Raw genomic sequence first — 15,220 nt, 5'->3', positions numbered from 1 at the left:
CTTTACTGAGGCCGCTGCTGGGATCGTGGGTTCGGTTAACGGTGTGTTTCGCGCCCGGGAATGACGTCATGAATTACACAGTTTCTGTGCCAGTCACAGAATCTGTGTAGATCATGTGTCCCGGTTTAAAGGGATAGTATGAATTCCTTGGACTTCATGCTTGGTTTGTGCTCAGATATGCACTGTCAAGTGTGGGACCTTATATAGATAGACAGGTATATGCCTTTCATAATCATGTCCAAACAGCTGAATTTACCACAGGTGGACTCCAATTAAGCTGTAGGAACATCTCAAGGATGATCAGTGGAAACAGGATGCATCTTAGCTCAATTTTGAGCTTCATGGCAAAGGCGGTGAATACTTATGTACATGTGATTTCTTGGTTTTTTTTTTTTTTTTTTTTTTATTAAATTTGCAAAAATCTAAAAAAAACTTTTTAGACGTTGTCATTATGGGGTATTGTGTGTAGAATTTTGAGAACAAAAATTAATTTATTCCATTTTGGAATAAGGCTGTAACATAACAAAATGTGGAAAAAGTGAAGCGCTGTGAATACTTTCCGGATGCTATGTACATGTGACCGCAGCTTTGCCAGCCAGTTGTTGCCCTGAAATGCCCATTTCAGAGAGAATGATCTGGCCAAGATCCATCTGGAGCAGGGGTAGCCAACCCTTGTCCTCAAGAGCTACCAACAGTGCATGTTTTCTAGGTCTCTTCACAGAATCACAAGTGTAATAATTAGCTCCACCTGTGGATCTTTTCAAATGTGTTAGTGAGTAATGACTGCACCTGTGCACCTGCTGGGTGGTCTGGAAAACGTGAACTGTTGGTAGCTCTTGAGGGCCGAGGTTGCCTATCACTGATCTGGAGAAAGGTGTAAATTCGCTCGTGGTTATGCGCAGTATGCAAAACTCGCTAACTGCGTCTGTATAATGTGCTGCGTCCAACTCGGAATCAGTGTCCCATCCACACTTTGCTGTACTCAGCAGAGGGAGCCACCGGAACATTGTCTTGTAATGACAGCCGCATTGCTCAGTTGCCATTACAAGTCAGGACAATTACTCCTACAAGGCTTTATATAATATAATGAAGGTTTATCTTGCACAGTGATACAATTGTCACCTTATGGAACATATACCAGAGTCTGCACATCATCAGAATAATACGTATATTGCACATAATGTATCATGATTAAAGCTAAGAGCCATTTGCAGATAAACAATTACTTAGGAATACTCCAAAATGCTTTTAAACGACAAGACGGACTTTATTATAAAAGCAGAAATATAACAGATCAGAAGTTAAATACAAAAATTTCATTTTTATTCTGGTCCACAAAAGAAGACTCAGAACATGAGAACGCAGATACCAGTCCTACATCCTATAACATTGTGCGTATTGGTAACAGAAATCAATGGACAAGCGACCAGTGACGTAACGCTGTGCTGCAGTGATTGATTCCTGGAACATTGATAGGCTACATCCTGAAAGCTATTAGAAAAGCCCAGAACGGTACATATATGTGTACAGACTGCATCTAGTAGTAACGCTTTACAGATCTGTATTTTTTATTACAGCAGATCGCTTTAAAACAAGCTGGGACGCAGAGCTCCCCCTGCAGGCTGCTAGAAGGAACTGCACCCATTTAAATGGCAGCCAAACTCTTGATACTTTCCTTTTATTAAGTCCAACTTGAAAATGTAACAGGAGATAGGTGCCAAAAGTTACTATTGTGACCCCCGGGCTGCAGCTCTCCCCAGATAGGTGGTCAGTGTCCGGCCTGTAAGGTGGAGGCCGCCTCTCACGACTCTTCTATCAGTTCGGAGATCTCTTTCTGCAGAATTTCTGTCAATGTCTGGTTGGCTTCTCCCAGAATCATAACAAAGCTGTTAACCTATAAGCACAGATGTCGATTTCATTCTTAGGTTGTTGTTTATTTCTTTATATTGTCATGCTGGTACTTGTAGTCTCACAATTGCTCACAGCTGAAAAGCCAGACACCCAGAGGCTGCTGTAGGATGGTCACACAATCTGTGGCCAACAGCCTCACATACAATGCAGAACAGATGTATGTCATGTAGGTGAGCAGGAGGCCAGTATAAGTGCTATAGACATAATATGCTTTATACTGATATAGACATAATGCTACAAACAGCGACATGTGCACAAAGTATACCCCTATCGTATAGGGGATGCAATCGGGAAAACGGCCGACGTGATCCAGACAGCCGGCTTCCCAACTGCTTTATCCCGGCGTGGGTTAAATGACAGGCGTCTATATTTAGGAACCCCGATCGAAGGATGCCGGGCGCCGCGAGCGGACAGCAGCGCTAGGGGGGGAGGGTTAGGCTTAGCGCACACGGCGGGGACTTAGGTTTAGGCATCGGGGAAGGGGGGGGGGGGATTAGGGTTAGGCACTTGGGGGGGAGGTTAGGGTTAGGCACCCCTAAGGAGGGTTAGGTTGGTATATACTTACCTGAGGACGATCGGGATTTCCAGCGCTGTCGGGCTGCCGCTGCCGGGATCTGTCGGGCTGCCGGGAATCGAACCGCTGGCCATGCGGTCGGCGGTATTTCATACCGATTCCTCGTATAGAACAGCCAGATACCATATGTAAATACGTCACCACTATGTGACTCTGTCTGAGGTCTGGCAGCCATGGTCCTAGGATGCTCCGTCTGATGTGGGGAAGGATGGGCACAAGGAAACACACAGGGCATGGGGAGAATTAATCCCCTGCTCACTATATACCTTTCACCATTGGGTGTGATGAAGATGTCAGACAACTCCTGCAGTAACTCGCAGACCTGACAGCTGGGAACATGTATAAGAGTAGTCGGCTCTTTACAGAAAATAAAACTTTTTAGAGCTAATCAATACTCACAGATGCGGCATAAAGTGGGAGCAGGTTCCGGATTGCGCTCAGACACTTCTCTTCTGTTATATGCTCTTGTTTTAGTCCTTCCAGTATAACCTCCTGGAAAGAGATTGTATTGTTGTTCTATACAGGAGGGAATATAACACCACAATATTCCTACATCACTAATCTGTGCTGCTGGGGACCCTGCTCCTCCCACTATATAACTCTCAGTCTGTAGCTTCCTGCTGCCTCCATTCCCCTCCTCACATGATGTCACTGCCCCTGTCACATGCAGCCCTGTCCTCACTGACACATCACTCATCTCCTGATATACTCTGTGCTGCTGGGGACCCAGCTCCTCCCACTATATAACTCTCAGTCTGTGGCTTCCTGCTGCCTCCATTCCCCTCCTCACATCATGTCACATGCAGCCCTGTCCTCACTAACACATCATCCTACACCCCACACACACACACTCTCACCTCCAACACCTCCCCATTACCGCACCCTGATTATGGAGCTCCTTACCACACCCAGTCAGTCTCTTCCTTACCCTAAACATTCCCCCATGAGCCACCTTCTCAGATAGATGCTTTGGGCCTGATGCTAACCAGGTGTGTGTGCTTCCCACATGTACAGGGACAGGAATATACTCCTCATTGTGGCTTTTAGGAATTTAGTAGGAAAACGCTGACAGATCTGATGGTAATTTAGAGAAGTGTTTGGTAGCAGAGGTCTATGAGTGACTACAGCATGCAGGCTGAGCCACCTCGGCCTACAATCCAGCGAGACACCACCGGACAGGATGCATCCCCACGGCTATAGGACTAGGCCAGTAAATGGCGGCATCCACCGTGATGGCGGAAAGAGAAGGCTGCCGCTGTGATTCTCACCTTTGTTATCTGTGACAGGATGTTGGAGAGAAATTCGCAGCAGATGTCCTTTAGGATCTGTAAGTGGAAGTCTTCCTCGGCCCCGTTGTCCTCCGTCTCCTCCTGACCGTGGGGCTTATTGCTGCTCTTCCTCTGACAGGCCTCCAAGTTATCCAAGATCCGGGTCAAGCTGCCGAGTAATGGCAGGTCTGGAAAAGGAACACGGGGAGGATGAAAGGAGCCGGGGATCTCGTAGCTGCTGCGTGTAATGAGAAATAACCACTAGCTCTTGCCTGTGATCATTTAGATGTGTGTGAACAAGAGGGGCCACCATTTAAGATGTTGCCCCTGGCGATAGAATAGTTATAGACTCACCCTATGCCAGAACCCACCATAGCAATAGTAGGATAAATGGTAATGGGTACAATGACTGCTATGCCCAACACCCCGGCATACAGCAGATTGCATTTCCTACTGTGTGTTAGTTGTAATTTTGCAAAGCTGCATTGAAAGCTACAAAATATCCTGTGCGCACTCTAGTGGCCATTTGTGTAACTGTGCTGCCAACAATCTGCATACCAATCTGTGGTACATGGGGACTCTCTAGTGGCCATTTGTGTAACTGTGCTGCCAACGATCTGCATACCAATCTGTGGTACATGGGGACTCTCTAGTGGCCATTTGTGTAACTGTGCTGCCAACGATCTGCATACCAATCTGTGGTACATGGGGACTCTCTAGTGGCCATTTGTGTAACTGTGCTGCCAACGATCTGCATACCAATCTGTGGTACATGGGGACTCTCTTGTGGCCATTTGTGTAACTGTGCTGCCAACGATCTGCATACCAATCTGTGGTACATGGGGACCCTCTAGTGGCCATTTGTGTAACTGTGCTGCAAACGATCTGCATACCAATCTGTGGTACATGGGGTCCCTCTAGTGGCCATTTGTGTAACTGTGCTGCCAACAATCTGCATACTGATCTGCGGTACATGGGGACCCTCTAGGGGTCAGCATTAGTATTGTGTTTTGTGCCAAACATTCAGCCCCTCCACTTATAACAAATCATAGCATGGGTATCACATAGCAGATCGCAGGTAAGCCATAATTGTGTATAGAAGTGACAGCAGCCAGGATAGAAGAGGTCATTACTGTTCTGGATCTCCGTGTACTCCTGCTCTGGCTGGGATGTGAACAGGACGGACATGACAGACAGAATGGAGGATAAGATGAGCTTCTGCTCTTGAACAATGAGAGGGGGATCATCCGGCTGGCACAGGTCCTGGCACGTCAGCTCACACAGGAATTCCCACGTCCGCTTCCCGTCTTCTGGAGACTGTACTTGAAAAGAAAAAATACAAGTTTTTTTATTTAAAATATTTTTTGCAATAAAGTTATAAAAAACATGTTCAGCCTAAAAACTGTTAAAATAAAGTATTAACATGGGGATGATATTTTCTCCTGTGGGAAGGACTTCAGCTGGTACCAGGGCAGTTAATGTGCTCATCTCGTGTCACTGACTTCAGCTGGGTAAACACTGGCCGATATATATATCAGCCATTCAATCGAACGGCCGATATATCGCGAGCCTCGTTGGCAGGTGTGTACCCCCGATATGTTGCAGCACAGCGGATGGCCGATCTAACAGATGACCCGCGATCGCCCGTACAGACTGGCAGATGACCGATATATCTTTCAGGTAGATCAGTCATCTGCTGTGCTCCAGGGCCGATCTGATATGTCTGCCACTATCAACGAAGGCCCTGAGGACCGTTACTGAAAACTATCAATATACCTTTTATTTACTGACAGGTTTTCTAAAAACCTTTGCAAGAAGACACCCTGATAGCTCTGAGGCATGAGGCACGAATTAGGCTAAGTAACGGCACAACTTACAAGATGGCTGCCTCCGCTGTTTGAAGAATATCTCATCCCTGCAGACAGATAATATATAATATGTCACAGTACAATATAGTGTAGTAACTTACCTAATGACTGAGTGCCCTCGTCCACCGTCGTCACCAGCTGTAATATGTGCATATAGACATCGAGGCCTTCCGGACTGTCATATCTACAATAAGAGGAGCCGGGTGTAATATGTGCATATAGACATCGAGGCCTTCCGGACTGTCATATCTACAATAAGAGGAGCCGGGTGTAATATGTGCATATAGACATCGAGGCCTTCCGGACTGTCACATCTACAATAAGAGGAGCCGGGTGTAATATGTGCATATAGACATCGAGGCCTTCCGGACTGTCATATCTACAATAAGAGGAGCCGGGTGTAATATGTGCATATAGACATCGAGGCCTTCCGGACTGTCACATCTACAATAAGAGGAGCCGGGTGTAATATGTGCATATAGACATCGAGGCCTTCCGGACTGTCACATCTACAATAAGAGGAGCCGGGTGTAATATGTGCATATAGACATCGAGGCCTTCCGGACTGTCACATCTACAATAAGAGGAGCCGGGTGTAATATGTACATATAGACATCGAGGCCTTCCGGACTGTCACATCTACAATAAGAGGAGTCGGGTGTAATATGTGCATATAGACATCGAGGCCTTCCGGACTGTCACATCTACAATAAGAGGAGCCGGGTGTAATATGTGCATATAGACATCGAGGCCTTCCGGACTGTCACATCTACAATAAGAGGAGCCGGGTGTAATATGTACATATAGACATCGAGGCCTTCCGGACTGTCACATCTACAATAAGAGGAGCCGGGTGTAATATGTGCATATAGACATCGAGGCCTTCCGGACTGTCACATCTACAATAAGAGGAGCCGGGTGTAATATGTGCATATAGACATCGAGGCCTTCCGGACTGTCACATCTACAATAAGAGGAGCCGGGTGTAATATGTGCATATAGACATCGAGGCCTTCCGGACTGTCACATCTACAATAAGAGGAGCCGGGTGTAATATGTGCATATAGACATCGAGGCCTTCCGGACTGTCACATCTACAATAAGAGGAGCCGGGTGTAATATGTACATATAGACATCGAGGCCTTCCGGACTGTCACATCTACAATAAGAGGAGCCAGCTGTAATATGTGCATATAGACATCGAGGCCTTCCGGACTGTCACATCTACAATAAGAGGAGCCGGGTGTAATATGTACATATAGACATCGAGGCCTTCCGGACTGTCACATCTACAATAAGAGGAGCCAGCTGTAATATGTGCATATAGACATCGAGGCCTTCCGGACTGTCACATCTACAATAAGAGGAGCCGGGTGTAATATGTACATATAGACACCGAGGCCTTCCGGACTGTCATATCTACAATAAGAGGAGCCGGGTGTAATATGTACATATAGACACCGAGGCCTTCCGGACTGTCATATCTACAATAAGAGGAGCCGGGTGTAATATGTACATATAGACACCGAGGCCTTCCGGACTGTCACATCTACAATAAGAGGAGCCGGGTGTAATATGTACATATAGACACCGAGGCCTTCCGGACTGTCATATCTACAATAAGAGGAGCCGGCTGACAGACTTGTACCTGGTTTAGTCGTATTATATTATTTGGTTACAAACAGTAACACACAGAAAAACCCAAGAGAATGTAAAAAGTGACTGTAGAAGATGTTGTCATATTACAGATCTCCAGCCCCCACCTCTATCTATACCAAGGTCCTGATAGAGAGATGGACGGTATCACACGGCACAATACTGTTCAACTCAGATACAGGGTAATATGCGCAGTATACCGCCTGCCCCCATGCACAGTATACAGCCTGCCCTATTGTATCCACTTGCTTGGTGCGGATGATTCGTTTGTGCTTTCCCCGATATGGTCACAAACAATGCGACCAGTCAAACGCCCACGTGGTAGCTGCTGATATATAATCTTCTAGCAGCCTTCAATGGCAGGGGGATCTCCCAACCCCCCTGCATCCCTGGACATGCAAAGTCGCAATGTCCCAATTGATCGGCCAATATATCGATATTAAAGTTTATAATAATTTAGAAAGTGTTTAACAAAAACATTACATTACTGTAATAAAATCGTGTTGGATAAGTTAGAAATAAATAGTCTATACGAATATAAGAAAATTGTGTCTGTCTGTTTTAAGTTGGCACAAAACCTACAGAACCAATTCTTTTTTAAAACTGTGTCATTGTGTAGTGGAAACGCCTAGAAATAACCTGAACTTTGTTTTATCTCCATCTGTCACAGTAACGCTGAGCAATAGCAACAACGACAAAGTGTATTATCTCCAATGCAGCAGATAGGTGCAATACCACCCATGGCTGGTAAGCAGGGGGGGGGGGGGCTTTGTGCCCGCGGTCACATGAATAGGAGAGGTTACATAGCAGTCTGTGCACAGGGCACACAGTGACATTGGTGAGATAGGTGTGGCACCATGAGTGTGGCCGGTAAGGGGGGGGGGGGGGGGAGGAACTCTGCGCCCGCGGCCAAATAAATAGAATAGAGCAGTCAGTGCACAGGGCACACAGTGACATTGGTGTGAGTGATGGGTGAATAGGAGAGGTTACATAGCAGTCTGTGCACAGGGCACACAGTGACATTGGTGTGAGTGGTGGGTGAATAGGAGAGGTTACATAGCAGTCTGTGCACAGGGCACACAGTGACATTGGTGAGATAGGTGTGGCACCATGAGTGTGGCCGGTAAGGGGGGGGGAGGAGGAACTCTGCGCCCGCGGCCACATAAATAGAATAGAGCAGTCAGTGCACAGGGCACACAGTGACATTGGTGTGAGTGGTGGGTGAATAGGACAGGCTACATAGCAGTCTGTGCACAGGGCACACAGTGACATAGGGTGTGAGTGGTGGGTGAATAGGATAGGTTACATAGCAGTCTGTGCACAGGGCACACAGTGACATAGGTGTGAGTGATGGGTGAATAGGAGAGGTTACATAGCAGTCTGTGCACAGGGCACACAGTGACATAGGGTGTGAGTGGTGGGTGAATAGGAGAGGTTACATAGCAGTCTGTGCACAGGGCACACAGTGACATTGGTGTGAGTGGTGGGTGAATAGGAGAGGTTACATAGCAGTCTGTGCACAGGGCACACAGTGACATTGGTGTGAGTGGTGGGTGAATAGGAGAGGTTACATAGCAGTCTGTGCACAGGGCACACAGTGACATTGGTGTGAGTGGTGGGTGAATAGGAGAGGTTACATAGCAGTCTGTGCACAGGGCACACAGTGACATTGGTGTGAGTGGTGGATGAATAGGAGAGGTTACATAGCAGTCTGTGCACAGGGCACACAGTGACATTGGTGTGAGTGGTGGGTGAATAGGAGAGGTTACATAGCAGTCTGTGCACAGGGCACACAGTGACATTGGTGTGAGTGGTGGGTGAATAGGAGAGGTTACATAGCAGTCTGTGCACAGGGCACACAGTGACATTGGTGTGAGTGGTGGGTGAATAGGAGAGGTTACATAGCAGTCTGTGTACAGGGCACACAGTGACATTGGTGTGAGAGGTGGGTGAGGGTGCTGCTGCCACCAGTCTGTATAGCGCTGCTGGTCACATGGGCCACTCCCGTGACAGGGCCCCTATGTAAAGCAATACAGCTAGAGGGTATCAAATGAAAAAAATGCTGAAAGAAGTGATTACATTGTGGGCACAGACGCGGGCAACAACTAGATCACTCATAAAAAGAAATTAAAATTTCTGCGCGTTTTTTTGGAAAACATATTAGCAAGTTAAGTGGTTAGACTCCATATTGTGTAACCTTCTCTGCAGCGGTTTGTGCTGTATATAGCGCACAGTGCCGTCATGTCAGTGCCAGCTGCCCTTCCCCCACAAGGGCTGCATTTTATAGAGCTATAAAGCCCGGAACCCATTGCCAGCACTCACAGACAAAATGCTTCTGGTGTCCCAATAATAACCCAAACACGCAGACATTACTGAGCACATACTACGTAGCTTCAATACACATTTACCTGCACGGCCAGAAGCGCTCGCTATCAGGCGTCGCAGTGCTATACCCGATACACACATGGAGGTTTGGGGTCACTTGTCCGATCCGCCAGCATTAATGTATTCTCTCACTTATTACAGACTTCTCTGCTTAGGAGGAAGCGGCAGCATGAACTACACTTACTAGGTAACGTTCTGCAGCACATGGATGGGACGTAACGCTCTGCAGCACATGGATGGGACTTACAACATAAAGATACCTCGTAAGTGAAACAGCTGAATAGGTCATTGTGAGACTGGGGACTACGCAGCGGGTAATACTGATGATGAGTATGCAATACGGTACTAATGGAAGTTAGGGTTTATGAGCAAAATTATCAAATTTTCCATGAAACCAGAAAAATGACCAGTCCTCCTGTCCGTATACCCCTGCGATCTGCAATGCTTTATCAGAGTTATGAAGAATAAGATGGCGAGACATGGTCTCCGATAAGAACCCATGCCGGCACATGCTAATAACTAAAGAGGACGTTACCTACTGGGGCCTAGCTCCATACAGCGAAGCTTTTCATGGCTTGTGGAATCGGTATAGACTGGGAGCGCAGGAGACGTCCTCAGTATCTGCGAGCATATAGACTGGGAGCGCAGGAGATATCCTCAGTATCTGCGAGCATATAGACTGGGAGCGCAGGAGATATCCTCAGTATCTGCGAGCATATAGACTGGGAGCGCAGGAGACGTCCTCAGTATCTACAAATCATATAGACTGGGAGCGCAGGAGATATCCTCAGTATCTGCGAGCATATAGACTGGGAGTGCAGGAGATATCCTCAGTATCTGCGAGCATATAGACTGGGAGCGCAGGAGACGTCCTCAGTATCTGCGAGCATATAGACTGGGAGCGCAGGGGATATCCTCAGTATCTGCGAGCATATAGACTGGGAGCGCAGGAGACGTCCTCAGTATCTGCAAATCATATAGACTGGGAGCGCAGGAGATAACATCAGTATCTGCGAGCATATAGACTGGGAGCGCAGGAGATATCCTCAGTATCTGCAAATCATATAGACTGGGAGCGCAGGAGACGTCCTCAGTATCTGCGAGCATATAGACTGGGAGCGCAGGAGACGTCCTCAGTATCTGCGAGCATATAGACTGGGAGCGCAGGAGACGTCCTCAGTATCTGCGAGCATATAGACTGGGAGCGCAGGAGATATCCTCAGTATCTGCGAGCATATAGACTGGGAGCGCAGGAGACGTCCTCAGTATCTGCGAGCATATAGACTGGGAGCGCAGGAGATGTCCTCAGTATCTGCGAGCATATAGACTGGGAGCGCAGGAGACGTCCTCAGTATCTGCGAGCATATAGACTGGGAGCGCAGGAGACGTCCTCAGTATCTGCGAGCATATAGACTGGGAGCGCAGGAGACGTCCTCAGTATCTGCGAGCATATAGACTGGGAGTGCAGGAGACGTCCTCAGTATCTGCAAATCATATAGACTGGGAGTGCAGGAGATATCCTCAGTATCTGCGAGCATATAGACTGGAGCGCAGGAGATCTCCTCAGTATCTGCGAGCATATAGACTGGGAGCGCAGGAGACATCCTCAGTATCTGCAAATCATATAGACTGGGAGCGCAGGAGACGTCCTCAGTATCTGCGAGCATATAGACTGGGAGCGCAGGAGACGTCCTCAGTATCTGCGAGCATATAGACTGGGAGCGCAGGAGATATCCTCAGTATCTGCGAGCATATAGACTGGGAGCGCAGGAGACGTCCTCAGTATCTGCGAGCATATAGACTGGGAGCGCAGGAGACGTCCTCAGTATCTGCGAGCATATAGACTGGGAGCGCAGGAGATATCCTCAGTATCTGCGAGCATATAGACTGGGAGCGCAGGAGATATCCTCAGTATCTGCGAGCATATAGACTGGGAGCGCAGGAGATATCCTCAGTATCTGCGAGCATATAGACTGGGAGCGCAGGAGACATCCTCAGTATCTGCGAGCATATAGACTGGGAGCGCAGGAGATATCCTCAGTATCTGCGAGCATATAGACTGGGAGCGCAGGAGACGTCCTCAGTATCTGCGAGCATATAGACTGGGAGCGCAGGAGACATCCTCAGTATCTGCGAGCATATAGACTGGGAGCGCAGGAGATATCCTCAGTATCTGCGAGCATATAGACTGGGAGCGCAGGAGACATCCTCAGTATCTGCGAGCATATAGACTGGGAGCGCAGGAGATATCCTCAGTATCTGCGAGCATATAGACTGCGAGCGCAGGAGACGTCCTCAGTATCTGCTGCAATATCCCCTTTGTTAAATAGCGCAAAAATGTGTCAATACTCTGAAACCAGATGTTCTCAGAACAGTATATGCATTTTTGGAGTTAATTAAAAGAGGCCCCATAATCTGTTCCCATTACCTACACACAGTGGAGGCCGCTATTATGTGCATGAAACTAGCCTACCTCTGCAGAGGCATGAGGCATCTCACTCGTATATGGAAGTCACAGGGCACAGACTCACCTGAGCTGTTTCGCAGCCTCCAGCAATGAGGGTACAAGTCCCAGGACGGCCGGTTTCTCATCATCATCATCATCATCATCATTTTCTGGCGTTTCTAGCTGTTGGCTGCCAGACTTGATCCAGTCAATCATTAGGTCCTCATCCACATCAAACAGCTTGTCCACCAGTTCCCCGACTTTCACTAACAGGTCACCTGCGGGAGAGGTCACACACGGTTACACGTTATAGGAGGTAACTGCAGGTCACCTGCGGGAGAGGTCACACACGGTTACACGTTATAGGAGGTAACTACAGGTCACCTGCTGGAGAGGTCATACACGGTCACATGTTATAGGACGTAACTACAGGTCTCCTGCGGGAGAGGTCATACATGGTTACACGTTATAGGAGGTAACTACAGGTCTCCTGCGGGAGAGGTCATACACGGTCACACGTTATAGGAGGTAACTACATACGTTATAGGAGGTAACTACAGGTCTCCTGCGGGAGAGGTCATACACGGTCAAACGTTATAGGAGGTAACTGCAGGTCACCTGCGGGAGAGGTCATACACGGTTACACATTATAGAACGTAACTACAGGTCTCCTGCAGGAAAGGTCATACACGGTCACATGTTATAGGACGTAACTACAGGTCTCCTGCGGGAGAGGTCATACACGGTTACACGTTATAGGAGGTAACTGCAGGTCTCCTGCGGGAGAGGTCATACACGGTTACATGTTACAGGACGTAACTACAGGTCTCCTGCGGGAGAGGTCATACACGGTCACACGTTATAGGACGTAACTACAGGTCTCCTGTGGTAGAGGTCATACGTTATAGGACGTAAGTACAGGTTTTCCCCGGTATACAAACTCGTTTTGTTACAAATATACAATAACTCAGATTATCAGGCAGAATCTAGGTTGTGTTGTATATGTGATTATTACACAAGTAAAGAAGTGGTTCCCAATATTATTGGATCGCGATTCCTGGTGTACTATAAGTATCAGCATTTATTCACTGCACCCCAAGGCCACAAGTTTCTTATTATTATTACATTTACTAAATTGCGCCTTCCGGTCGTCCTTAGCTTCCATTAAGTGGTGCTGGACCGGGCTGCACTGCTCTTTGTCCACATAATTTATCACTGGCAGCCACCAGAACTGGTTCAGCCTATCATATGGCCCATAAATAGATTTGGCCCTGGATCACCAGCCTGTGGCACCCTTGCAAGTGCCCTATGGCACCTAGTTTGGGAACCACTGGAGTAAAGTAACAGCAGTGCAAGCTATTAGTGCGAGTTGTCAGCTCTTCTCTGATCAGGAACGCCATCAGCAGTGCCCTCTAATAGGCTTATGGTGCCTACACACTTGGCGATATTTTACCCGATCTGGCCGATTCTGACGCATAAGAATGACAGATCATGTAAAATATGCCCAAATCGCGAGTCCACACTCACGATCACGATGAGTGTCCCCGCTGGTCGCACATTGCATCGTCAGATCTGCCAATCAGGGACACGATGCACTGGAAAAAGTCTGGATGCACGATAGATCGTTTGTAAATTGCTCACTTTAGACACCAAATCGTGTGCAGAGCTGCCACGTAGGAGCTTCAAGGGAAATCGTACACATCGTGGGATCGTGTGCAGAGCTGCCGGGAGGAGCTTCAAGGGAAATCGTACACATCGTGGGATCGTGTGCAGATCGCCAAGTGTGTAGGCACCTTTACTCACAGGAGACTTGGTATGCAAGGGAAAAAAAAATCCCCCCCCATGACCAAACATGCTTAAGCACTGACAAGATCATGAAAACTAGGGATAGTAAATAGGACTGGCATTACTATGACATGGTATAAAGATATCACTAAAACATATTGTTCTTATAAACTCTGACACAGCGCCCTCTAGTGCTACACTACAGTATATAAAGAAACCTACATGACGGCTGCCTGCGATGGTGAACATAGACCTACCCCTCCCACAGCCTCCACGATTGGGCCATTCTGTTTCTGGCTGAATTCCCAAGCGCACCTGTGATTTAGCTGGGTGACTAGTATGGCAATGCCCCAGAGCAGGGGTAGGGTGAATTGGTCACCAGCCACAGCACCTGCTGACTCTTATTGTAGTGTGCTTAATCAACGAATCTGAAAATCAGCATGCCAGTTGTCACCCAGGAGAGAGTGTCAGCATGTGCGTTGTCACCCAGGAGAAAGTGTCGGCATCCCGGAGAGTCGGCATGTCAGCTGTCACCCAGGAGAGAAAGCCGTCCGATGCCACCCAGGAGAGAGAGTCGGCATGTCAGCCGTCACCCAGGAGAGTCGGCATGTCAGCCGTCACCCAGGAGAGAGAGCCGGCATGTCAGCCGTCACCCAGGAGAGAGAGCCGGCATGTCAGCCGTCACCCAGGAGAGAGAGCCGGCATGTCAGCCGTCACCCAGGAGAGAGAGCCGGCATGTCAGCCGTCACCCAGGAGAGAGAGCCGGCATGTCAGCCGTCACCCAGGAGAGAGAGCCGGCATGTCAGCCGTCACCCAGGAGAGAGAGCCGGCATGTCAGCCGTCACCCAGGAGAGAGAGCCGGCATGTCAGCCGTCACCCAGGAGAGAGAGCCGGCATGTCAGCCGTCACCCAGGAGAGAGAGCCGGCATGTCAGCCGTCACCCAGGAGAGAGAGCCGGCATGTCAGCCGTCACCCAGGAGAGAGAGCCGGCATGTCAGCCGTCACCCAGGAGAGAGAGCCGGCATGTCAGCCGTCACCCAGGAGAGAGAGCCGGCATGTCAGCCGTCACCCAGGAGAGAGAGCCGGCATGTCAGCCGTCACCCAGGAGAGAGAGCCGGCATGTCAGCCGTCACCCAGGAGAGAGAGCCGGCATGTCAGCCGTCACCCAGGAGAGAGAGCCGGCATGTCAGCCGTCACCCAGGAGAGAGAGCCGGCATGTCAGCCGTCACCCAGGAGAGAGAGCCGGCATGTCAGCCGTCACCCAGGAGAGAGAGCCGGCATGTCAGCCGTCACCCAGGAGAGAGAGCCGGCATGTCAGCCGTCACCC

General features: G+C 48.6%; 1 protein-coding gene across 2 annotated transcripts in view; it reads right to left on the bottom strand.

The window, feature by feature from the left end:
* Positions 1–1,246: 1,246 nt before the first annotated feature.
* SAAL1 (serum amyloid A like 1) overlaps positions 1,247–15,220 on the bottom strand; it is an 84,288-nt gene continuing 70,314 nt past the window's right edge. For both annotated transcript variants that reach the window (XM_088451793.1, XM_088451794.1), the window contains 6 exons: positions 12,194–12,386; positions 5,723–5,805; positions 4,887–5,075; positions 3,754–3,941; positions 2,885–2,977; positions 1,247–1,894 (listed from right to left, as the gene is read on the bottom strand). In XM_088451793.1, the coding sequence (XP_088307919.1) occupies positions 1,802–1,894; positions 2,885–2,977; positions 3,754–3,941; positions 4,887–5,075; positions 5,723–5,805; positions 12,194–12,386 (839 nt within the window). In that variant the 3' untranslated portion in view covers positions 1,247–1,801. The remainder of the gene's footprint in view (positions 1,895–2,884; positions 2,978–3,753; positions 3,942–4,886; positions 5,076–5,722; positions 5,806–12,193; positions 12,387–15,220) is intronic.

This window comes from Taudactylus pleione, unplaced genomic scaffold (genome assembly GCF_031769625.1).
Source record: "Taudactylus pleione unplaced genomic scaffold, aTauple2 ptg000027l, whole genome shotgun sequence".
In the NCBI taxonomy this organism is placed as follows: Eukaryota; Metazoa; Chordata; class Amphibia; order Anura; family Myobatrachidae; genus Taudactylus; species Taudactylus pleione.
The sequence above is the reverse complement of the archived record's forward strand: the minus strand, read 5'-3'. Positions and strand labels throughout refer to the sequence as shown.